General features: G+C 51.8%; 3 protein-coding genes across 3 annotated transcripts; 1 reads left to right on the top strand and 2 right to left on the bottom strand.

Annotated features, from left to right (window-relative positions):
• Positions 1 to 91: 91 nt before the first annotated feature.
• Positions 92 to 840, bottom strand: LOC128854365 (histone H2A). The gene has a single exon (XM_054087021.1). It carries the CDS (start codon positions 829 to 831, stop codon positions 400 to 402), a length of 432 nt encoding a protein of 143 aa, XP_053942996.1. The 5' UTR covers positions 832 to 840; the 3' UTR covers positions 92 to 399.
• A 1,552-nt stretch (positions 841 to 2,392) lies between these two features.
• On the bottom strand, positions 2,393 to 8,091 carry DPAGT1 (dolichyl-phosphate N-acetylglucosaminephosphotransferase 1). The gene is made up of 9 exons (XM_054086993.1): positions 7,811 to 8,091; positions 7,624 to 7,744; positions 6,690 to 6,903; positions 6,376 to 6,522; positions 6,158 to 6,242; positions 5,530 to 5,718; positions 4,842 to 4,929; positions 4,346 to 4,501; positions 2,393 to 3,188 (listed from the first exon to the last, which is right to left on the bottom strand). Exons 1-9 carry the CDS (start codon positions 8,089 to 8,091, stop codon positions 3,123 to 3,125), a joined length of 1,347 nt encoding a protein of 448 aa, XP_053942968.1. The 3' UTR covers positions 2,393 to 3,122.
• A 90-nt stretch (positions 8,092 to 8,181) lies between these two features.
• On the top strand, positions 8,182 to 23,680 carry C2CD2L (C2CD2 like). The gene is made up of 14 exons (XM_054086992.1): positions 8,182 to 8,403; positions 11,437 to 11,532; positions 12,021 to 12,140; positions 13,526 to 13,636; positions 14,567 to 14,680; positions 15,302 to 15,419; positions 15,585 to 15,708; positions 16,263 to 16,327; positions 16,925 to 17,052; positions 17,438 to 17,609; positions 18,121 to 18,222; positions 18,792 to 18,925; positions 19,430 to 19,712; positions 20,681 to 23,680. The coding sequence occupies exons 1-14, from the start codon at positions 8,182 to 8,184 to the stop codon at positions 20,899 to 20,901; spliced, it is 2,010 nt and encodes a 669-aa protein (XP_053942967.1). The 3' UTR covers positions 20,902 to 23,680.
• Positions 23,681 to 25,034: the final 1,354 nt, after the last annotated feature.

The following is a 25,034-nucleotide window of genomic DNA, read 5'->3' as shown; positions in this document are numbered from 1 at the left end:
CAGCTGAGGAACGGTGCTAAGCTTGCGGTTACCAATAAGAAATTGGGAATTGGGGGGGGGGGTGGGGGCGGAAAGAGGCAGTTGCAAATGCTCCCGAGGGCAGTGGGGGAATCCGAACCGGGGCGGCCACGCCTTTCTCTGTAACTCGGTTCCTGCACCCCGTCCCCTCACACCTTGTAGAAACGCTGGAGGGGCGCCCGGCTGGGATCCCGTTTATGGAAACGAAGTGGTTTATTGTCTATGCGACGGTCAGCGAGCGTAACAGGATAAATACAGTGCATTCCACCCACCCCCTGTTAGTCTGTGGCGGCGCTGCCGCCGGCTCCGCGATCGCAGCTCTCCCGGTGAGCGGGGTGGGGAGGCCCTGAAAAGGGCCGTTGTGTGGGGGCCGGGGCCGCCCTAGAACTCCTGCGACTGCTGCCCGCCGCCCTTCCTGCCCGCCTTGGCGGGGCCCGCGCCGCCGCCGCTCGTCTTCTTGGGCAGCAGCACGGCCTGGATGTTGGGCAGGACGCCGCCCTGTGCGATGGTGACGCCGCCCAGCAGCTTGTTGAGCTCCTCGTCGTTGCGCACGGCCAGCTGCAGGTGTCGGGGGATGATCCGCGTCTTCTTGTTGTCGCGGGCCGCGTTGCCCGCCAGCTCCAGGATCTCGGCCGTCAGGTACTCGAGCACAGCCGCCAGGTACACGGGCGCGCCGGCGCCCACGCGCTCCGCGTAGTGTCCGCGCCGCAGCAGCCGGTGCACGCGGCCCACCGGGAACTGCAGCCCGGCCCGCGACGAACGCGACTTGGCCTTAGCTCGGGCCTTGCCGCCGCTCTTCCCGCGGCCAGACATGGCGCCGCCGCTCCCTCCTCTGCGGGGCGGGAAGCGTGCCGCGAGCTTTTAAGGGCTCGGGCTGGGGAGCGCCCCTCCCACTGGCGCGCGCCGCGCCCTCCCATTGGCCCACGCCAAGCTGCCGTCTCCGCCCATTGGCCCGCGCCGGCCCTGCCCACTGAGGCGCACCCAATGAGCGCCGAGCGCGCCAAGTTCGAACGGGGAGCGCGGGAAGGAGGTGGTGGGGGGGTGGCTGCTTCCGCCCGGGCCGCGTCACCTTCCACTCCCGTTAACCTCCTGTGGCCTCCGAGCCGTTCCCCAGCGGCTGCGCGTTAACCCAACGGCGAGTCTGCCGCACAGATAGCGATCGGTACCGGAGGAAATGACAAAGTGACCCCCCTGCTGGATGAGGGAAAGGCTGTGGATAGAGTCTTCTTGGGCTTCAGTGAAGCCTATGACAGAGTTTCTCACAGCATTCTGCTCAGGACACTGCCTCTGGCCTGGAAAGGCGCACACTCTCCTGGGTGGGAAATGGGCCCAAAGAGTGGTGATAAATGGAGTGAACTCCAGCTGGAGGCTGGTCAGAAGTGATGTCCGTCAGGGCTGGGTTCAGTCCTGTTCAATATCTATATCAGTGACCTATATCAGGATGAGGGGATCGAATGTACCCCAATTAAGTTTGTGGATGATGCTAAGCTGGGAGGAAGTGTCGATCTGCTGGAGGGTAGGGAGGCTCCAAAGGGATCTGAACAGGCTGGACCGCTGGGCTGAGACCAATGGGATGAGGTTTAACAAGGTCAAATGCTGGGTCCTGCACTTGGGGCACAACAACCCTGTGCAGCTACAGACTGGGGTAAAAGTGGCTGGAGAGCTGCATGGAGAAGGACCTCGGGAGTGTTAATTAACTGAACATGAGCCAGTAATGGCCCAGGTGGCCAATGGCATCGTGGCTTGGATCAGAAACAGCAGGGCCAGGGAGGTGATTCTGCCCCTGGACTCGGCACTGGTGAGGCCACACCTCGAATCCTGTGCTCAGTTCTGTGCTCCTCGCTGCAAGAAGGGTGTTGAGGCTCTGGAGTGTGTTCAGACAACAAAGCTGGTGAAGGGGCTGGAGAACAAGTCTTATGAGGAGCAGCTGAGGGACCTGGGGGTTGTTTAGCCTCGAGGAGGCTGAGGGGAGACCTCATTGCTCTCTATAACCGCATGAAAGGAGGTTGTAGAGAGGAGGGAGCTGGGCTCTTCTCCCAAGTGACAGGGGACAGGACAAGGGGGGACGGCCTCAAGCTGCACCAGGAGAGGGTCAAATGGATATCACGAAAAAATTTTTCACAGAAAGGGTTATTGGGTCCCAGCAGAGGCTGCCCAGGGAGGGGGTGGAGTCCCCATGCCTGGAGGTATATAAAGATAGGTAGATGAGGTGCTCAGGGACATGGTTTAGTGGTTGGCAGGAATGGTTGGACTCGATGATCCAAGAGGATTTTTCCAGCCTGGTGATTGTGTGATTCTATGAAAAGGTGATGGGAACTGCAGGGCTATGGTCCCATATTAACCTGAGGCTTTTATTGGTGTCCTCTCACACAAGGACACGGTGATCCTCACTCCGGTAGCCTGTTCCTGATGTGTCCTGTTCCACAAAGGAAGGCAAACGATAAAGATGTTTGTGAAAAGAAGCCCTGTGGTGGGAACTTCACTGGCAGCTGAGAGAGAGGAGGGAGTCTAGGGCAGAAATGATGGCCCCCGGCAGGGCAGGCGGCCACAGAGCATGTCCTGTAACCTGGTTTCACTGTGTGAGACGTTCTTGAGGCAAAGCACTGAAGGGGAAAGGTGCTGTGAGTTATTTTATTCTCAGAGCGCTCAGAGTTTTGGGTATGGTCCATGTCACTCAATGTCCATGGACTAAAAACAGGACTGGAGAAGCCAGGAGAGGGTTCTGGTTTACTTGTCCTGCTGTACAGAGTCCACACAAATTGATGTTCCCATTTTCTCTCTTTGGGAACAGCAACATGCTTGTCAGAGGTTTAAAGATTTAACCTTTCTCACTTCCGCGATGTGCTGTGAGTAAACATTTGGCTACGTCCTTCCCCTCTGACAGGTATTCCCAGTGATAATGATGTGCAAGCAGCAATGAATCTCTTCTGTCAGCGGAATCGGACAGAAACCTCTGTGCACAAAACTCAGATGGCTACAGTTCAAGACCCTGGCAGAGTAGTTGTTGCATTTTGACAGGAGTCTCGAGGCCCTCGGAGGGCTGTGGCAAGGTCAGCAACCGGAAAAAAAATGACGGACAGGTACCGCTCCTTTCCTTGCTCCCATCAGACATCATAAAACAAGCGCACAAGTTGGTACCGTATTGAAAATGCAATCATGCTGCCCAGAACCTAGGTAAAAATCAGACAATGCAAATATCAGAGCATTAAACAGCTTACAGGCTGGCAGATAACTCCTTTCCAGATGGATTTGCTATGCTTTCCAGCGTGCCTCTGCTCGCTACGTAGCAACATCTAGGCTGATTTTTGGTTTTTAGGTATAGATGAAAAGTTGAAGCCTAGCCCAAGTCCTCAGTTCTTTCTCTGACTATCCTGGCTATCTGTGAAGGCTTTCTGCGTGTTCCTGCACAGTCACAGTGGAGGAGGTAAATGGCTGGGAACAACTCTCCCTTTTCACAAGCCTGTAGGATTATGGAAACCCTATGGTTTGTAGTGGAAAACACCTTCTGTCAAAAGCTGCAATTAAGCATCCTGACAAGAAGGTGCTGCCAAGATGTCTCTGCTGTGACTGGGCTCAGGATTACTCAGTATGTAGTTCCTGTACTCTCCCATCCCCAATGCAGTCTGCCTAAGCCCTGCGGTCCCCAGGTTGGTTTGTTGGAAATCTCTCCTCCTGAATGGGAATTTGGCTGTGTGTCTCTTCTCTTTCCTAACAAAAACCTCCTAGGTTTGATCTGAGGATGAAAAAAAGCATGAGCAACCAAGCACAGTGCCCTTCCTAGTAGAGTTTCTACTCCATTACACACACGAGTTCTGTGCTGAGTAGAGGCAGCAGCAGGGTCTGAGGCATGCTATCCTTGTGCTCTAAGCTCCTTCAAAACGCTCCCACACCCCACTGAGGTTCCAGATACTGCTGAGCTGTATGCCACACTCACGCATGTCCATCAGCCAGAGAGCGCTCTGGATCTATGTTAGTGTGACTGAAAAACCAGGAGGATAGGAAAAGGCTGTACGGGATCCGAGTGACAAGGCACTCTGCTTTTCTTATGCTTTTCTAGCACTCAACAATCTGTGCCTTGGGATCTTCCCAAGCTGACCTAAGGACTTTACTAACTCCCAGTGAACAGGCTGGAGTTGGGGGAGGAATCCATTTCCTCCTCGAGCTCTGTAAACCTCCAATTCTCCAAGTTCCACAACTCAACTGCATCTTGTGGGAAGAGCATGATGCTTTACTTCTTTCCCCCTTTTGCCCTTGAAACTCTCCAGACTGATTTGGAGCTGTTTCTATTGCAGAGCGCATCTTTCTGCTGGAGGAACCATTGTCTGACCTGAACGAGTAGCAACAGGAGAGTGAGGTTTCGCTCATGGGTGGGTCCAATGAGTTTTATGACCAAATTAATAAGCGTCATATTATTACACTCGGTGTATTCGCCATCTTCATCCATTCCGTTCCTCACATCTACTATGTGCAAGATCTTGACTGCCTGGGGACAGAAACATCATTGTGTGCTATTTCACAAGGTATGTCTGGTGCTCCCGCCTGGCTTTGATCAAGATGCCTGTTGCTGCACCATCCCTGTGGTGTGGCTCATGCTCTCACTATGACAGGACAGGCTCATAACAGCCCTGGGACACTGTTATTTGTAGGTCTCCTGAAAGGCTGATTAACACAGTCAAGTGGCCATGAAGGGTAGCGATGGGCTACGCAGAGTATTTTCTTCTGGATTTGAGCCAGAAGTCCTGCGTTCCCTCCCATCCTGTTCCTCTCAAATTTGATCACCACCTCTAAACGTGCCTGGATTTTGAACGTTTTCCAGATATTACCTTCAGAATGTTTGTTCCCAGGGAAGAGAGGTTCTTAGTTTTGAATTTGGAGTAGCTCATCTCCAACTTCCCTGTACTAGGATTGAGCCTAAAAGAAACATTACAGTTTTAGTATGGATAGAGCAAGGAGGGAGAGATCCCTATGTAATCCCTATGTAACTAGGCCTTAGAGCCCTAGTTGAGAAAGAAATCTAGTGGTGGAATAATGCAGGAATAATCCAATACACTTAGCAAAAGCCCTCAGACTGGGCAGAGTCGGGAGGAGACTCCTCCCGATTATACAGAATCACAGAATTGTTTAGGTTGAAAAAGAAGAAACTACCATCTGCAGAGACAGTGGCTGATGTGGCACAGGGCCACAGATTGCTTGCTACTGCAAGATCTCAGCAGATCCGACTGCAACGGCACCGAAAGTGGCCTGTGCCCGTTTCTCTCAGTCTTATAGCTGAGAATAATCCTATTCCAGCACAGCTAAAATTCACTCTTCTGTATCTGGGGTGGGGGGGGACACAGGTAGTCAGAGGATTCAGCTTTGTGAAACCTCCACTGTATGAGTTGACCACAGCCAGCAGAGCGAGGCAGCTGACTTTTAACTACAAAACTGACTTTGGTGGCTTTTAAAAAGAGCACCAAGCACCACGTGGTGCCAAAGCTAAGAGGAACAATCTGTGGTACCACAATACGTTACCTCGGCAGCCGGTGACGGGGACAAGGAATGATGTGGAAGAGTTGAGGCAAGGAGTAGAGGAAGTTGAGCACTTGTGGGATGAAAAAAAGCAGCATGGTTTTGCTGAAGTGCCCCAGGATCCCCACCACGGCGAAGGTCATGCCAGCGAAATAGCAGAAGGTGTCCCCAACAAACACTCGCGATGGGTACCTGCGGCCCACAGGACAGAAAAGCAAAGGTCTGTCACCATTGCTGTTGCCATGAAAATGACATTATGAGCGCTAAGTGTATTTCCGCATGGCAGGTGAGGGGCCAGGAGGGGAATGGCAGCAGATTGACACAGTAAAAGCAACAACTGCAGATATTTATGCCAAGAACTGCAGGACTGGGACCCACAGCCTGACTCGCAGGGAATATGGTATGAAAACACGGCTTGTGAGACACCCAAAGGAGCGTAGTCTGTGTTTTGGTGAGCCAGCACAATCGGAGTTGTTTTAAGAGAAACAAAAGCTATCAGTGCATCAATGCGTTGGTTCTGGCAAGAAGCCTGTCTACGCTCCTGCGTGTCCCTTAAGGGGGTTTGTTCGGAAAGGGAGAGAGTAAAAGCAAAGGATGCTTTCAAAGAAACTCTGCATGACCATCCTCTTACCAGTTGTGATAAAGCAGCCCCAGCGTGGTAAAAAAAAAGGGAATCATGAAGTAGAGAGAAAAAATGTGATCCTCTCGGTAATCACCTACAGAAAACAGAAAAGAATGTGCTTGTGGTGAGGCAGGGCAGGTTGATTTTCAGTAACACCAGACACTGGACTCTAGGATGCCATCTCCCTTTGCTTTTTGTATCTGCAAACACCCGTGTCACCTCCTCACCATTCAGCTCTACGATGTTGAAGATGATAATGGAAGCAGCTATCACCAGAGACTGTCCCGCTTCAATGCCGTTAATCCCAGCGAGAATGTTGATGGCGTTGGTGCAGAACACCGCCAGCATGCCCATGTACACGTAGTAGAGGATACCTGCGGATCAGAGCCAGCCACGCACTTCAGCACTTGTGGGTGAAGCAGGTACTGGGCCAATTCTCCAAAGCCCACGCTCCCTGCTTTGTACAACACTCTGCTGTGAGTCTGGGCAGCAGCAGCTTCCTAAGAAATTCCTTCTCTCCTGTGAAGCAGCCACCACTCACCCAGGTCCAGGTGCATTCCCAGCAGTGAACGGAAGGGCTTCGGCACCACGATGGTCGTGTTCCCAAAGTTGGTGAAGTAGACCATGAGAAGCGGGAGGGAAGCCATGGTGGGAAGAAGGAGCTTGTGGCGCCAGCGCAGGTCCAGGACATCGTCCGCAAAGCCCAGGAAGATCATGCAGCAGATGGCAAGGAGTGAGCCGATGAACTCGACGAACTGCAGGAATGAGACAGGAGAGAGCGGGGGACAGCGGGACAGGGTGGAGGACAGAGCAGGAGAGAGCAGGGGATGGCGAGAGAGAGTCGGGGACGGAGTGGGGGACAGCGGGAGAGAGCAGGGGACAGCGGGATGGAGCGGGGGACAGAGCAGGGGACAGCGGGACGGAGTGGGGGATAGGGAGAGAGCAGGGGATGTCAAGAGAGAGAGCAGAGGACAGAGTGGGGGACAGCAGCAGAGAGCAGGGGACAGTGGGAGAGGGCAGGGGACAGTGGGAGAGGGCAGGGGACAAAGCGTGGGACAGCGGGATAGAGCGGGGGAGAGGAGGACAGGGTGGGGGACAGTGGGACAGAGAGAGGGACAGTGCGGGAGAGAGTGGAACAAAGCGGGAAAGAGCAGGGGATGTCAGGAGAGAGCGGGGGACAGAGTGGGGGACAGCGGGAGAGAGCAGGGGACAGCGGAATGGAGCGGGGGACAGAGCAGGGGACAGCGGGACGGAGTGGGGGACAACGACAGAGAGCAGAGGACAGAGTGGGGGACAGTGGGACGGAGAGGGGGACAGAGTGAGAGAGAGCAGGGGATGGCGGGACAGAGCGGGAGAGAGTGGGACAGAGTAGGCGAGCGGGGGACGGAGCAGGAGACAGCGGGACGGAGCGGAGGACAGAGCGGGGGACAGCGGGAGCCCGTTCCCCGCCGCCCCTGCCCGCCCGGCGGCCTCACCTCGTCGTGCGGGAAGGCGGCGCATTGCTCCTCCACGAAGCACCTCAGGAAGGGCACGGGGATGAAGCAGAAGAGGGTGACGAGGAACACGGCGCCGCTGATCACGCCCTGCGCCTCGGGGCTGGAAGGCAGCGCGGTCAGCAGGCGGCCCAGGCGCGGCCGCGGCGCGCAGCGCAGCGCTACTCACACGGGACGGCGCGACGCCTTGTTCAGGTCCCGCCCGCAGAGCCGCGCGGCCACGAACCGCTCCGCGCAGGCCGGGATCAGCGTCACCGTGGCCGCGAAGCCCAGCAGCGACCCGCCGAGGTTGACAAGCAGCGGCGCGGGCGCCCACCCCACCACGGCCGCCGCCATTATTCCTTCCCGGCACCGTCCCTCGCTCGCGCGCCGGAAGCGCCGGCGTCGCCATCTTTGTCGCTGGCGCGCGGGGGCTTGAGCGACGCGGGGCGGCCACCCCGCCGCGGCCATGGCCGGCCGCGCGCGCCGGAAGCGCCGGCGCCGCCATGTTTGTCGCTGGCGCGCGGGGCTGCCCCCCCCTCCGCCGGCGCGGGCGCCGCCATGGGCGCGGAGCCGGGCTGGGTCGCGCTGGTGCTGCTGTTCGCCGCGTCGCTGCTCACCGTGGCGGCCTGGCTGCTGCAGCAGTGCCGGGCGGTGGCGCGGCGGAGGGGCGGGGCGGGCCGCGAGGCGCCGCTGGCCGCGCTGCTCGCCCTGCGGGCGCTGCGGGAGCCGTGGCGGCGCGCCTGGGTGCGGGCGCTCAACGGGCAGGCACGGCGGCACGGGGTACGAAGGGTCCCGCGGTGAGGGGGCCGCCAGGAGGGGGGCGAGGGGCTCGCGTGTGGGGAGGAAGGGAGCTGGGGGCCCGAGGGGTGTCCGCTTTGGGCAAAGCTGGTAAATCCCTGGAGCGGAGGGGGAGCAGGAAAACGGGGTCCCCGGAAAACGGGTGTCAACCGGAGAGGCGCAGGTTTAGGCTGGATGTTGGGAAGAATTTCTTTACGGTGAGAGTGGGGAGACACTGGAACTGGTTGCCCGGGGAAGCTGTGGATGCTCCATCACTGGAGCTGTTCAAGGCCAGGTTGGATGGGGCTTTGGGCAGCCTGAGCCAGTGGGATATCCCTGCCCGTGGCGGGAGGGTGGAACTGGATAAGGTAGGGAAGGGGCTGGAGAACAGATCTTACGAGGAGCAGCTGAGAGAGCTGGGGTTGTTTAGCCTGGAGAAGAGGAGGCTGAGGGGAGACCTTATTGCTCTCTACAACTACCTGAAAGGAGGTTGTGGAGAGGAGGGAGCTGGGCTCTTCTCCCAAGTGACAGGGGACAGGACAAGGGGGAATGGCCTGAAGCTGCGCCAGGGGAGGGTCAGACTGGATATCAGAAAAGAATTTTTCACAGAAAGGGTCATGAGGCCCTGGCAGAGGCTGCCTGGGGAGGGGGGCAGTCCTCATCCCTAGAGGTATTTAAAAGATGGGTAGATGAGGTGCTCAGGGACATGGTTTAGTGGTTGGTAGGAATGGTTGGACTTGATGATCCAAGAGGACTTTTCCAGCCTGGTGATTCTATGATTCTATCTTTAAGGTCCCTTCCAACCCAAACTATTCTATGGTTCTATGAAAAGATCAGGGGATGGTTGAGGGTGGGAGGAATGAAGCGTGCCTGCACCTGGCTGTAGCTGCAACCCCACGGGTTGGCTGTGTGGGAGCAGGGGGTGTTCTGAAGGTCTTTGTTGCCTGTCACTTCTACAAGGTGAGGAGGTTGCGTGTTCCTACTCGGAAAAGCAGCATGTCTCAAGGAAAGTCTTGTTCTCTTAAGAGATGCGGGGTCATCTTCTACAAGTGTTGCACATGTGTGAATGTGGATGGGCTGTCTGTGTAGGATTCTGGACCCCTGTTATCTGGCTGACAATTTTATCTACTAAGCTGCATCTTCTGCCTGTCACAGATAGATTGAGGCGTTGACCTGTTCCGACATTACCTTTCTAACCCTTGTCTAATGTTGCATCTTCCTATGTTGAAGCGTGTCAGAGCCCCACTCAGAGCTGGATGTTGCCACAGTTCTGGACAGATTTGGTTCCTTGGGCTCGTCTTGCTGATGCTCCCCAGCTTGGTTTTATTGCTTTCCTTTTGAAGAAAGAATTTTTTCTTTGTTCAGTCCTTTACTTTCCTACCTGAAGTTCTGTCTGTCCCGTGTGTGGTGAGGCTCTCCCCTCATCCTTTGCCTTGGTAGATTGACCTACTGAATGTTAGATTGACTTGGAGCAGTTGGCAGAGTTTCTCCGTTGTTGCTACTTGTGGTACATTAAATTGTCTTTTAGAACCATCTGTTTGGTGTTAGGAAATGGGAATAGGTGGAGCTGGATCTTCTGTCTGGGACTGAACGAGACTGGGTTATGTACTGTAAGATTATGCCCTTGGTGGTTATAGTAGGTGAGAGGTGAGAAGCTTGAGCTGGTATTTTAACATGTCAGCTGCTAAAGTTCTTCCTTCTGCCTCTTCCATTCCTCTCCCTCTCTTCCCCCCAGCCTTCGATCTGTTTAACTGGGAAAAGTACTCTGTCTTGGATCTTTTTCTTCTCCTGCCCCTCAGGTATCCCATTCCTGCCAATGCCCTGCGTTGCTTTTGAGTTTCAGAATTCCAGAACTCAGACCCCTAGTCCTTGTAAAATGGGATAAAGTGCTTGATTGTGTGTAACTGGGAAAGAGATAGCAATAATATTTTCATTTGTGTTTCCTCCTTGAGTCTTGGAATTAAGACATGGAAATTCTTTCAGACATGAGGAAGAAATGCATGGACTTCAGTCAGGGTCAGAGATGGAAGCCTTTGTATGGGTCCTGAATCCCAGTAGTGCTTGCAGAGCTACAGAGATGTGAAGTTGTTGCTTGAGATAACTATTTCCATCATGATTTCAGTCACACCTAAACTTTGAGATACATGCAGAAAGTATACAGCCATCCTTTATAATGCAATAGTTTTTGAGATATCTCTTTACCAGACAACAAAATCGCTGATTTTCCTATGTTTTATCTTTTAGCCAGTGCTTCGGTACCGAGTTCTTGCGAGATGCGTTCTGCCAAGGAGCTCTTTACTGACTTATACAAGAGCTTTTGCGTTAGAACCTGTAGTGTCAGCAGACAAATCAGTAGAGGAAGGAGAAGAAAGACCGGTTTAGACTAGGTCGTTGCAACGTATTGCGAGGCTGAGTAACTTGTATGCCCTGAGGAATTATGTTTTTGAGCAATGTAGAGAGCTGCAAAATGAGAAGAGAGTAGGGACTCAATAATATGAAAGTGTTAACCGTAATCGAAAACATTTTTTAAGAGAGTACTCTTCCAGTCTTTTATAAGCTTGGTGCAACAAGGTGAAGTCAGCCTCACGTTGACAACAGCTGTCCCACCTTTGCCATCCTCTGGGTGTGCTGTCTCATTTATCCTTGTGCTCTGAATTCTTGATCTTGATCTTGTATTTCTTGAGAAGGGTTCTCTGTGGAGAACCAGTCCTGTGTTATGAGGATATTCTCAAAGGAAGAAGAGGGATGCTTCTGCGGTGGAGACTGTAATCTAAAATACAATTTTCCATTCTCATTTAGGCTTGCTTGTCTGAAGTTAAGTTAGTGTTTGTGAGTGTAAGCCTTGGCTGGAGACTTTGTTCCCTTTCTCTGTACGGACAAGCCAAGGAGGGTAGAATTGCAGTGCACAACAGTTCTCCTAGATTCATGGAAACGGACTGCAGTGTCTCTTGGGCCCCACATCAGAATCATTCTTCCTCTTTGAAACTGTCTAGGGTACCTTGAACACTGAGACCTAATGGAGTTCTCTTTTTGTAGAGTTCCGTGCAGATCACGTTTGAAGAGGGTCCCCAGTTACCGCCAGCCGCAAATATCAGTTGTGTGACGTGCAAGGAACAGTCGGATCACAGCATGGTAAGGCTTCGCTGTTCTGAATTGTATGGCGTGAGCTTTCTCTGTCGACTGATGGTGTGTTCCATGGAGATTGCCGAGGCCTGTGCGATGGGGATAGTGGAACCAGGGCAGTTTGGAGTGAGGTTTCTTGTTGAGTTTAGAGGCCTGTTGACGGGCTTGTGAGGTTGCGGCTCTGGGGCTGTGCATCAGTGACCTCTGGGAGAGCTCTGGGAGGAGGTGTTTTGGTGGAGCAGGGGTGTATGGATGCTGAGCCCAAATATCTGGGTCCTGCAGTGGAAAGGAGAAGAGAGCTCCTGTTGCTGGTAGATCTTTATTGCCTCACGTACAGAGTCTGAACCAACAGGTTCACAGCATGGAACTGGGCCTGGGAGTGAGCCTGATGTTTTTTTTCCTGCCACAATGAGTCAACCGTGCCTATTGCTTTAAGAGGTTTTACCGTTGTGCAGCTGCCTCTCGCCAAATATGTAACTCCTTCCTTTTCTTTCTAGGTGCTATCCTGCCGTCTGTCAGCTGAGGCTGTGAAATTCCCCGTCTCTGTTACACAGCAATCCCCAGCTGCTGTTTCTGTGGACACCTATCATGTCACCTTGGCTGTGCTGCAGGCCCAGGTAAAGACTGTGAAAAGTTGGCATCGAACTTGTTCTTTCACCTGGCCCCGTGCCAATCAAGGAAGAAGAAGGCCTTGGCATGCTGTCACTAATGCTTGGTGGGATAGCAAATATTCCTGATTGGCTGCTGAGTTGTGTTTTCTGAGTATTGTTCTGCAGGTCTTGGCTGCGTAACATAGCCATAACAAAATCCAGAGAGATTGAGGGATGGCAGCACTCTACACTGTGTCCTCAGTATTCTGGTTCCCTCACAGTGTCATGGATAGGAAAAGATGTGTCCTGTGCACCTGTTTAATTATAGTGTTTTCCTGGTTCTTGGTGTGAAAAAGAAATCCACGGTGAGGAGGAGCAGTTTATTTGTCAGTGCTCCCTTAATACATTCACAAGAGTGTGATACAGATTTTTGTCTGAGTTGAATATTAGAGATGCTTCTTCCAAAAGCTCTGTGAAATCGCAGTGGGTGGTAACTCCACAGTCACTTTCTGACTGGATTTGCCTTTTTTTTTTTTTTTAATGTGATTTTATTCCCATCGTGAAGAAGGGCTTGATGCTGGAGATGGTATCTTGCTTGGAGACTGTGCGTTCATTTGCACTATGAGTGAAATTCGAAGCAACTCTGGTAGAAGAAGCCAATCCTATACTATTTCAGGAATTATGCTTGGAAGGTTGAGCCATTTTTCTCTCAGAAGCTTTATTAAAATTTTCAGCGTGTATATATGAAATCCTCCTGGTTTGGTTTTGGACCTCTGTTCCATGGTCGTTTCACTTGCTCCTCTCTCTCCTCGGCCTTTAGCATGCCAGCTGCCACGTAGTCGTGGGCAGTGGCTGCGGTTGCTTTTCACCTTTGCCGAGTCCCTGGGAGCCAAGTGGCCTTTGTCACAGTTCATCAAACTGCTCCTCTACGTGCTGGCGTTTCCTAGGTCTCCTGTCTGTGCCTCTTGAACTTTTGGGTTGATTGTTCTTGTGGAGAATTGTGTGTGGCGTTCTAATTGAGGTCTGGCTGCTGCGTTGTGAAATGCCAGTCAGGTTACTGACTGTTACCATGTGGATGTCAGTCAGAATACTTCAAGTCCTATATTCGCAAATGTGCTTTGCCTCTTTTATGGGTGTCTTCTTGGTTGCTTACCTGGTTGCCTTGTCCCAGATCTGTCGCTTTCGACTTATGACTTGAAAATAAATGACAATCTGTCAGTTACTTTACAAGTGTTTTATATTTTGTTACTCTGGGTCAGAAGCTCCTACTGTTTTTATGGGAGATACTGGGACAGAGTTCCTACTCTTACCCTGGTGTGAGGGCTTTTCGTCTGCTGAATCTGGTGCGGGGCAAAAAAATGCCTGGTGGAAGAAGACACTGTTCGTGACTGTGTGTGTTTTTTCTGGCCCAGGTGGAGATCCACTTGGAGGAGATAGAGAATGAAGGTCTCCTAGTGTCATGGATGTTCAAGGACAGACCAGACTTGAACCTCTCTGTTCTTCCAAAACTTCAACTTCGTGAGGTGAGTGACAAAGAGTGGGAGGCTGAAATGGAGTGGAGGAAGAGGGGAGGGGCAGGAACAGCCTTGAGCCAAGGGTGTGAAGGGGAGAGTTTGGCAACTCACTGTCATGGCCCTTTAGGGATTCTTTTGCCCTTGAATCGATACTAGCTCAGCTCTGTGAAAACAGCACATCCTCAAGAGGGCTGAAGCAGAACAGATCTCTGTTGTCCGAGTTTGGTGTAACAGCCAAGTGGGAACCTGTGTGTCAAAAAATACTTTCTATTTATATAAGTCCTCCTGCTGTTGTCAGATATAGAGCTGCAAAATGAGCTGGGAGTTTTGCTGGAGTGTTTTTGTTTGTTTGTTTGTTTGGCATTTTTTTTTGAGATTAGTTTGTGGAACCCATGGGTATTAGAGGTTTAACGAGCTGAATGCGGGCATAATTGCGCTTCTGTGATCTGAATCATAGAATGATTTGAGTTGGAAGGAACCTTAAAGATCATCCATTTCCAACCTCCCTGCCCATGCGCAGGGACATCCCACTGGATCAGACTGCCCAAGGCCCATCCAACCTGGCCTTGAACACGTCCAGGGATGGGGCAGCCACAACTTCCCTTGGCAACCTGTGCCATTGCCTCACCACCCTCACTGAAGAATTCCTCCTACTGTCTAGTCTAAATCTTCTCCTTTCCAATTTATAGTCATTCCCCCTAGCCCTGTCACTACATGCCTTTGTAAAAAGTCCCTCCCCAGCTTTTCTAGCAGCTGTTACATAGAAGCTTTAAGCACTGGCGAGAGTGAATATAGCATATGAGAAGAGTACCTGGGAGGTTATTATCAGGAGAGGGACTGTGAAGTGCCGTACAGGCTCAAGAAGCAATTGGAACTGTGTAAGGAGAAAATGTGTCTGCCTTGTTATGATTTTTGTGCGTTTCCTCTTGAATTGTGAAGAACGAAGGGAGAGCGAATCTATCCACCATCAAGGATCTGATCGAGGATACCATTGTCAGCACGCAGCCAGCAATGATGGTGAACCTGAAGGCCTGCCCTGCTGGAGCTGGTGCGGTAAGGCTCCCACCTCATGTCGTTCCTCTGCCTCAAACACTGTGTCCCAGCATGCTTCTGAGGGCAGATGCTCAGGCAGGAATCCAAAGGTTGAGTCTAACTTCTGGGTAACAGCTGTATCCTAGCCTGCGCCGTCCTAGGAGTTGCGGTTGTGTGACACAGGGAGAAGAGATAACTAGGAACTGCTCCAAAAGGCAGCTCTGTACCTTGTTTGTTCAACACTGAGTGTTGGTGGTGTTGAGGTGGAGTGAGACTGCCTGAGTTGCATCTTTGTTTTGGCAGTCTTTCCAATGCTCTGAACAGCAAGGCTCTGCCCAGGACAGCCTTTACAGACATGAAATGGTCCATGGTTTGTCATCCTCAGTTGTCTGTCTGGCACCCAGCAAGCTTGTTTTTGTCTGTCTGTTTTCCTATCTGCTTTAAATTTCCCACCTGAAAGCACGTGGGGCCCCACCAGGGGTCAGTAGCTTGGGAACCTGCAACATCTCTTGATGTCTCTGTGGGTATACCCCTAAGGTGGTGTGAGAAGTAGATGCAAGGACAAATGTTGTGCATCTACTGCTGTGCTTCTGCTGGTGAGTGAATTATAAAGGCATTGGTCTCACTTTTGTCGTTCCTCAGGTAACTAGTAATAAGTTGACTCGAGAGTCCCCATCCAGAGTAGCAGCAGCGCCTCAGGGTTCTAAGCTGTTGCTCCGGAATCTTCGAGTGTTGAACTTGGGCTGCCAGGGGAAGGGAGGTAAGCATGAAAACACTGGTGATCAGCAAAGGCAAGCGTGCAGGTGGCGAGATTGGAGTGAGTGAATGTTTTGTGTCGGTTTGAGTGGAAGAGAGGGGTGTGTGTCCACTGAGCCGTTTCCCTGTGTTGACAAGCGCACGCATGCGCTCTGTCCCTCTGTTGTAGGAGTTGGGGAGATCCGCTGTGTGGCAGAGCTGGATAGTCCCCTGCAGCAGAAGCGGACGAGGCCGGTGACAGCCAGCATTGCCAGTGCTGCAGCAGAGATGGAGTGGAACGAGGAGTTGCTTCTGTAAGTGTCTGCCCTCCTTCCGGCTGGCACAGCAAAGGCAGGCTGGTATGGACTCTAGGTGTTGTGACTGCACCACAGAACTGATGCAGGTGGTGCAGAGGTGAAGTCTGCGCTGCAGGGCACTGTGTGTTTATGCTGCCCACGTGCCAGGGTACCAATTCCATCAATTTGCCCCAGCTTGCGTACTTATTTCCCACTCTCCTGGACACTTTGTGTTTTAGCTGGGTGGGCAGAACCACTGGTTACGGGGGGTGTTGTGGGAGCATCATGTGCGGAAGACCTGGAGTATAAATCAGTCTTCAAGACAGATTGCCCTTTCTGCTTCCCTTGGCAGGCAACACAGTCCTGCAGGGACTTGAACTGGAGTTCTCTTGTTCTGTATAGTGTGCTGACCCTTGTTATGTCCTTCACAGTACCGCACACACCTGGAGCTTTGGAAAGGGTGACGAGGTGTCTGAGGTTTGAGAGAGGGAAGATGGGGAATGGGACTGTTTGCTCTGTGGCTGTTTTGCAAGAATAGCCTTATGCCATCTTGTCTTCTTCTGTTTCAACAGGGAGCTGGGACCTAGAAGTAAAGAGCTGAAGCTACAGGTGTTGGGGAACACTGATGGAGGGGGAAGTGAGTATGGGCAGCCATGAGAGGGATTGTAAGATGGGAAGACGAAAATGCCTAAGGGACTTCTTGTGCTTTGAGCCTGTGGTAGTTCTGTTTCAGGATGATGTGTGATGAAGTGTGAAAAGGAATTTTTCATATCCAGCTTTACACGAGCCTCTGAGTGAAACAACTCTGGAGCCCGTTGTTCTTAGTGAAACGCTCTTATTCTGACCTTACTGGTGCCCAGGAGGTTCCTGTGGCCTGCCTGTCTGCATTCTGAAGCTGGGAGAGGGGTGTAGGGACTTGCCCCCTGTGTATTGGGAAAACGTTGCAGAAGGCTCTTAACTCTGTGCATTTGTACTTGGTCAAGGACTAACCACAGCATCTAATTTTGATGGAGGCTGCATGACGGCCACCTCTTTAAGGGAGTCAGTTTCTGGATTGGTTAGCAGGAGCAGAGGAATGTCACCCGCACCTTCCCCACCTCGAACTTGGGAACTACTGGGTGGGAATCGGCTTAGCTGGCGCACAGGCCTGCTTCCCAAAAGCTGGGGTTGCCTGGGAGACACCTGAGGTGCTGAGGTCATGTAGTGTGTTTTGTTTTCCTGTTCCTTCCCACAGATGTGCTGCTGGCACATGCCACACTTTTGCTTGATTCTTTGGGCAAACAGCCATCTGGGAGACAGGTCTGCTCACTGGCCCCAGGAGCTGGGCAGTCACTGGCAGCTGAAGCTACCATTATATTGGAGGTGAGCTCCCGACTGCATAAGCTCGACACAAATGCATGCTGCAGAAGTGTTCAGTGGACAAGGTGCTGAGGGGCATGGTTTAGGGAGTGTTAGGAATGGTTGGACTCGATGACCCAGCGGGTCCCTTCCAACCTAGTGATTCTATGATTCTATGATTCGAGCCTCTAGCAGGAGACGAGCGTGATTAGGCCTGGGCTCGTTGCAGACCCTTAGGCTGAGGAGGGATTGTCACCTGGACCTTGGTCCCTGAGCCTCCCTTCACGCAGCTGGTGTCGAAGTGGGGGTGGCTCCTTGGTGCCCAGAGCAGTAGTTTCTGTCACCTGTATGCCTGCCTTCCTGTATGGGAGGAGGAGAGCCTCTCTGAGCTGTGCTTTACTCCTTGTAGCTGCTATTCCAAGAGTCTCCTGCATCTCTGAATGCTCAGCATGCCTCATCTTTGCGAACTAGCATCACTCCCACTAAGAAGGTGGAGATGGACCGGACCATCATGCCTGACGGCACCATCGTGACCACTGTCACCACGATCCAGTCCCGGCCCAAGGCAGACTGCAAACTGGGTGAGGATGCCCCGCGGCAGGTGTCTTCTTTGGGTGGCCGCGGCTTCCGCCACGGTATGCCTAAGGCTGCTCATGCAGGCAGCAGCAAAACTGTTTAGCCATTGTATGTGGTGGTTGCTGCAGACTCGCACCTTCTGTGGTGTTTTTGGCTTCTGGGTCGGAACACGGGCATCATTGCCATTCCCTTAGGGTCTTGTGGCTGGCGGGAGACTCACGTGTAACTGTGGGGGAGGGAATGGATACAGCCCTGTGGTCCTGAATATTCCATGAGTTGGGACTGGGAAACAGCATGAACAGACTCTCGTGACAGGATTGCTTTGTGTATTTTTTCAATAGGTTCCTTAGTACTTTGCTGCCGTGAAGCCTCACGGATCCAGGCTTTGCAGGCTTTCTGCACACTGGAGGCTTTTTGGGGGTGTGCATGCAGGGAGCCGCAATCCAGTAGTGAAGTTGCTTAAGCTTCATCTCCACTTACTGGTGTCTCTGTCTCTGCTTCTCTTTCACTGTGAAGATTCACCATCCAGGTCGCCTTCCAAGGTGGAAGTGACTGAAAAGAAGACAACAGTGCTTTTGGAGAGTGGCTGCCCTCGCAGCCCCTTGCCCAGTGGTAGCCGTAAGTGCTTGGAAATCCAAGGCTTTTACCAGAGTGATGGTGTTCCTTAGCCTTTCTTGAAGAGTAGCATTGTGAATGTGGGTCACTGAACCCATCTTCATTTGCGGAAGAGAATGTTTTAAGTGTCCAAGTGTAGGCAGGGCAGAGGGGTGGTGGCGAGTGGGGGCAGGTAAAAGGAACTCGACTTTGGCTATCCAGTCCATGACTCTGGGTGTTTCCTTACTTGACAAGAACATTCCAGTCTATCCAGACCCAAAGAGCTTTGCTTACCTTGTACTCGGGACTCTGACTGTCTTGGGGACAGAGCGCTGCATCTGTTATGACAGTTTGCGGCCAAGGCTGCCCAAACTCTTGGGAGTCTTTGGAAGTCTTTATTGAGTGGGAAAAGTATTTTGATGATATACCTAAAATGCCAGTTTTCTAGAAGAGCTGAGAGCTATATGGAATAAATTCTGTTCTCTACCTTCGTGCAAATGTCATTGCCTATTACAAGCATTGCAATCGGCAAGCAAACTCTTGCCCATGCTGAAGGTTTCTACTTCAAGCATTGGTATCTTTCTTGGGTGCAGGAGATAACCATATGCCCAATGGCTTGGATCCGGTGGCCGAGACAGCAATCAGGCAGCTAACTGAGACGAATAACAAGCCCGCCAAGAAGACCCCAACAAAACGTAGCACGCTGATCATCTCAGGAGTTTCCAAGGTTTGTGGTCTAACTGGGCTCTACTTCTAGTCTGGGAGTTTCTTTCTAGGGATGCACGTGTGGAACCACCCTGTCCTGTAGGGACCAGTGCGGGAAGGTTCCAGCAGATGACTTGTTGGCAGAAGCCTTCTGGTGTTCCTTGCAGCTTGTCACTGCTTCTCAGCGAGTGTCAAAGGTACCTCGCCAGCCTGCAGGCGGCTGCCAGTGGGAGTTCACAAAGAGCAGCTGTGTGAAGGGAAGCTGCTGCCATAGCTGGTTGGGAACCTTGTGGAGAATCTGAGTTCTCCTTGGACTTAGGTGCAGGAGTGAGGTGCTGCAGGATGCTTTAGAATCAGCTCTGTTCCAGTATGTTTCAGCAAAAAAGTGGTGACTGTGCATCAGCGCTGTCTAGCACTGCTGATTGGAACTGGAGCATCCATATGTAGGTGTGACTGGAAGAAGGAAGATGAATGGGATCCTTTAGACCCTGTCTTCCTGTCTGTCTGACCTTCTAAACCACTCCAGGTACCCATTGCTCAAGATGAAATGGCCCTTTCTTTGGGTTATGCCGCATCCTTGGAGGCCACAGCATGTGGGGATTCTGCGGCAGAGCGCACAGCTGACCAGATGCACGATTCTACTGAATCATCACAGCTGCTGGAAACGTCACCCTCAGGACAAAGGGCCAGTCAGGAGCTGGATGAGACAACACGGTCGGACATCTCAGAGAGACCATCGGTGGAAGATGTTGAGTCTGAAACTGGCTCCACTGGAGCCCTTGAAACCAGAAGCCTGAAAGATCACAAAGGTAAGGCTGAACCATTAGATGGAAGCTCACGTTAGGCTGTTGTACTTGAGGACAAAGTGATGTCTGAGTTCCCTGCCCAAGCGTGGGGGCTGCAGCCAGCTTTTGGCATGGTGAAGAGCAGCTTCTGCTGGAGCCTGGAAGAGCCTGCCTGTCTCACATGCTTCCTGCTGGAGCAGTTCCAAACTCCTCTAATTGCAGGTATCCAGTTCATGCAGCCTTTTCAGTTTCTATGATCTCTTAGATGTCAGCTTGCATGTTCCCCAGAACCTGCTTTGACTCCCTGGCCCCTGAGTCCAGAGGTCAGGAGCTTGTCTGTAAATAATGATTCCTCCTCTGAATCCAGCTGCCTCTGGCACTGAAATAGAGGCCACCCCACAATGTGGATTTTACGGGCCTCGATGGCCTCGATGCCCTCCCTCTTTCTCCGTTAGCATCAAAGCAGCCAGTGACTCTAACCTGTTGTACCAGAGAATATCCGCACAAAGTCTCTGCTTTTAAACAGAGCTTTTATTTGTCTCCAGATTTGGGCATCTTGGGAAACTGTGGGCAGTTTTCTGGAGGCTTGATGACCAACTGAGTGCCCTTGAGGTGGCCTGTCTAGTCTAAGAGGCCGTTTTCCTGTTGTGTGTTTCTCCCCAGTGTCTCCATATGCAGATACTCTCGCTTGTTTTCCGTTCATGTGAGCTTCCTATTACAATTCTGCACCTTTCCACTCAAGGGAGGATGTTGTTATGTAAAAGCAAGTTTTCACGTGTGACTTAGTGAAGCAGATTGGTGGTATTGCAGTCTGTCCTTACAGTTGGAAGGTGGGATTTGCCACCCTGCCATGTGCTTCTGCCTCTCTGGGCAAAAAAGTCATTGCTACTCCTTTGAGACTGGCCGAATGGCCAGGTGCGTTCATTGTCCCCAAGACTCGCCAAGGCGGGATGCTGTCATGGTTTCTGTCTCCTTCCTTTCTCTCTCTGCAGTAAGCTTTCTTCGGAGTGGTACCAAGCTAATTTTCCGGAGAAAAAGCAAGCAGAAGGAAGCGGGCTTGAGCCAGTCACATGATGACTTGTCCAACGTCACCGCCAACTCTGTCACTAGGAAGAAAACTGGGAGCTTCTCCCGCCGGCTCATCAAGCGCTTCTCTTTCAAGTCTAAATCCAAACCCAAAGCTAGCGACAGCACAACAGCGGGTGAGAACTGAAGCAGGGAGAAGCCTGTTGGAAAGTCTGTGCAGAGATCCTTTTCTAGTCTCTTGTCTTACCACTCTGCGGTATCTGTGGTCTACAGTCCAGTTCCTTCCAACCCTGGCTAAGGGAAGACACCCCAGTGCTTTACGCTGTTTGGGGACTGGAGGTGGCGAACCTGGAGCTGAGGCTGCTCGTCTGCCTTGGTTCAGCCCTCTCTGACTGTCGTACCCCACCATGCTCTCCCAGAAAATCCAGGTGGCGTGCAGAGATCCCAGGAACTGCAGAAGCCTGCGTAGCTGTCTGGCATCACTGGGTGTGTCCTGGAAAGGGCAGGAGGGCCTCTCAAGTGGCAGCCCTCAGAGTTAAATATTGAGAAACTTTAAGATTTAGCTGTGTTGCTACGGTGCCGAGAATTGTGGGCTGTAGCCTCGCTCAGGTCTTCTAGCGTGGCAACAACGCGGTTACTGGTCATCTGAATGCACTTATTGCTTCTGCTTGGTGCAGAGGCTGTAACCTGACTGTGGTGCAGTGCGGGGTGATGTGTTCCCGGGCTGTGAGCTGTCAAGAGAACAAGCTGCGGTTCTCAACCTGGCTCTGCCATTGAAATCAGACAGTGCTGAGGGGTGCCTGCTTCCTGTGCTGTGCCAGTGATGGAAAGAGTCTCTAAGAAGAAGGAAGTTGTTACGACTGGGTGAGCTTTTGTAGAAGCACGAGCCCTTGCATGAGCGCCAGGTCGGTCCTGTTGGTGCTGCCGCTCCATGAGACAGCACTCCTTCTGCGTTCCTGTTCTTCAGTGGGGAAGGGGCTGTCCTGCACGTGTGCACTATCTGTTGTGTGAGTGGAACCCTTCCCCTTAGGGCCAGTCGGTGGTTCCAGAGTGTGTTTCCAGCAGGGTGCCAAGCCATCTTCCAGACCTGTGGAACACCTGGTCTCTCACACTCTGTTGGTTCTCACACTGAGGACTGTCATCGTGCTGGCAATGGACGGCAAGGAATGTAGTGATGCTAGCAAAAGGGCAGTCTGATGTGGAGCCTGAAGCCACATGGCAGAAAGAGGCAAGAGTTTACATGTTTTCACTGGTCAAGGGGTTTCCTGGAGTAGAAGGAGACTTTCTTGATTGCACGAGGTGTTTCTGTTCTTCTAGCAACCACCATCCACCATCTTCAAACAGGGGGCATTTCTGTGGTGGGTATTTGCGGAGGGAGAGGTGCACAGGAGAAAATCGACTCCTTGCGTGGGAGGAGGCTGCCCTTATAGATGAATGTTTTTTTCAGTCTCCTGATGTTCACACATTGTGAATATCCCCAGAGGCTCTGTAACGAAGTTCTTTGGAGGAATGCTCATGGGCTGTCAGTGCGCCTGGTTTGAACGGAAGCTCCTGCTGTCCTCTGGGTTTTATAGTTAAGGAGAGAGGGCAAAGGGGAGGAAAAACCTCATTGTAGAGCAGTTGCCCAGGCCTGGCTGGAATCACCACCTCTGTTGTCCTGTTCCGATACCTCCTGAGGTGGGGACTGTCACCTTATCTTATGCAGGATGTGAACAACTGAGAAAGCAGTTGTTATTTAATGCACACTGTCAAGAGAACACGTTGTGTTCTTCAGAAGGACAAATCCTGGCTTACTGGTATGGTGGTTGTGCGTCATTTCCAAAGACCGGGATGTGTTTAGTATGACCCTGCAAAAAGATTTACAGACGGGAATTTCAGGGCATCTCTTGAAAATGTCTGGAGGAAGGAAAGGTCAGAGGTGCCAAGGGCTTGAACTGAAAGTGCCGGTGCACGCCAGCAGGAGGGACTCATTCCTTTTCTGCTGCCATTTCCCTACAAAGTTGGGCACATGTGAGAAGCTGGCTGACCAAGAACCTCTTCTCCATCTGTTTGTTTTGGTCCAGGAGGCTTTCTGCGGTCCCTGAGCTCTTTCATGTCTTTTATTCTTTGTTTCTTTCCTCGTCCACATGGTACTGTAGCTTTTTTCGCAGCTCTGTGCCCTTCGGATGTCAGAGCGCTTGCCATTTCTCATTGAAAATCACTTTCACCAATGTGAGCGACTGGTTCGTGCTGCTGGAAGTTGGCAATCTGCGGCTTACCTCTCGCCATCCGGTTTGACGTAGCCTTCATCAGTGCAGTGAAGGGTCAGTGCAGTGTCACTCACAGCACTGTCCTTTGTAGGCATGCCGTTGTTCCCGGAGCTTGGCGGCAGCTTTGGTTCCGATTTGCAGCTATGACTGCCTGTGTCCTAACAGTACTTAACGCTTCAGGTTTTGTTCTTTTTTAATACCTTATTAAGGTTGCTTCGAATAAAAAGTGCTGGCTGAGCCCTGACAGCACTGCTTCTCTGGTGCAACGGCTGTGAAACCTGGCCTTAGAAATGCTGGTTTGAATGGAAAGGGACTTTCTGAAGAGCCGGCAACCGTTTAGTTGTGGGTTTATCACAGGACAATCTGCCGGTCTGGTTTAATAGTCCTGCATTCTTTTAAACAGCAAGAGCACCTTGAGTTGTCTCAATGCGGAGCAGCTGGAGGCGAATACCGGAGGCTCCCACCCACCTCCAAAGTGTGAATTGGGCTCATGTACATGAGGAGGGCCGCCAGGGCAAGCAAACGTTTTTGCCATGTGCTTGAAGTGGCAAAGGCAAGTGAGGTTCATGTCCAACCAACACGTGCCTAGATTTTGACTGGAATATTTTGGTCTGGCTTGGAGAAGGGAGGTACTGGGAAAGCTAGGAGTAAAACCAAAGCTTGAATTCCTCACTGGACTTGGGGATCTCTTCGTATTCTTATTAAACATGCAGTTCCATCCATGTGCTTTCCTGAATCTGTTCCGGGTTTGTTGGCTCCAGGCTATGCTTGCTGATGAATCACAGCAGAGGTGCTGGTTTTGATTTTTGAGCTTTGACTTGGCAGAAGACTTTTCTGGGAGGACTTATCTCCTCTGCTGCAGTCTGCGGCAGGGACGGCAGATGGGATGCAGATTGGGCAGTGTGTATCTTCTCTTGAATTTTTGACAGCGCTCTTTATCATGGGCAGTAAATTGCTATGAAGGCTTCTGTTTGGTTAGATTGCTTGTGAAGGAGAGGGATGACAGAGCGCATCCCCAGACATTAGCTCCCACACCCTCTTGGGAATCCTAGTGATGTACTTTCTGCTATTTCATTGCTTTTCAAAGTCATACAGCATACAACTGATACTATAAACTTTTATCTTCTTCTGTATGTTTGGGGTAAGTGCAGAATATTTTTCCGGATGCTTGGATAAACTGCTGTTTGAGGGACAGAGGGGGAATGGCTCAGCTGTGTACACCAGGATACTTTTGGTTCTGATGTGCTCCTAATTAACATGTTGATCCTTTCTCTTCATATCCACACATCGCTTCATTTCTCACACGCACAGTTGTTCTCATCCCCCAAAGAGCAGGCTACATGTTAGTCTAACGAAGTATTAGTTAGTTATGTGAGCATGGGTGACTCTCCTGGCTTCATAAAGCCAAGAATGAATCTGCCTTGTGGAGAAGGTGTGATTATTGGTGTGAGAAATGATTCTTCTATCCTAATCTTCTCAGAAGGAAAGGTCACAGAGGCCTTTGGCTTCCAGAAGCTGGAAAGGCAGTCCCAGGGAGTTTTCCCCCGTGGAACTTAAAGAAATGACTTTTGTATTTAATCCCTGCTTTTCCCTGTTTAGCTTCTTCCGAATACCAGAGCCCTCACGGGGGTCTGTGGTATTTCGGAATGCCTGGGACCGCGGAGCAACCCCAGTGCATGGCATGGGTTGCCATCCAACTTTTTAGCCCGGAATGATCTGCAGTTGCCAGGTTGCCGTCTCAGGGTAGGCTTAATATTTGCACCTTGTGAAATTGGTCTTCAGTTGCACGAGTGAGGCAAGAGGAGCGGCAGAGCAGCTTTAAGACACGGAGGCTTCGGAAGGAGCTCAGCCTGTGTGTGAGGGCCTGCGTTTCACTGTCGGTTGCACAAGTAGAAACAGTGACCGGTGAATGAAGCCAAAGTATACGTATTTTTATTTCTTTGGGAAGTTTTTTTGCTGTTTTGGCTGAGCAGAGTTACTAGAACTTATATGTGATGTATATTTATACTTCTCTGAAGAAAACAGATTTCCCTAGCTGTAAATATGCTTCTAAGTGCATTTCTGTCTGCAT

Source organism: Cuculus canorus, chromosome 23 (genome assembly GCF_017976375.1).
Source record: "Cuculus canorus isolate bCucCan1 chromosome 23, bCucCan1.pri, whole genome shotgun sequence".
Classification (NCBI taxonomy): Eukaryota; Metazoa; Chordata; class Aves; order Cuculiformes; family Cuculidae; genus Cuculus; species Cuculus canorus.
This window is presented reverse-complemented; position numbering and strand designations above follow the sequence as displayed.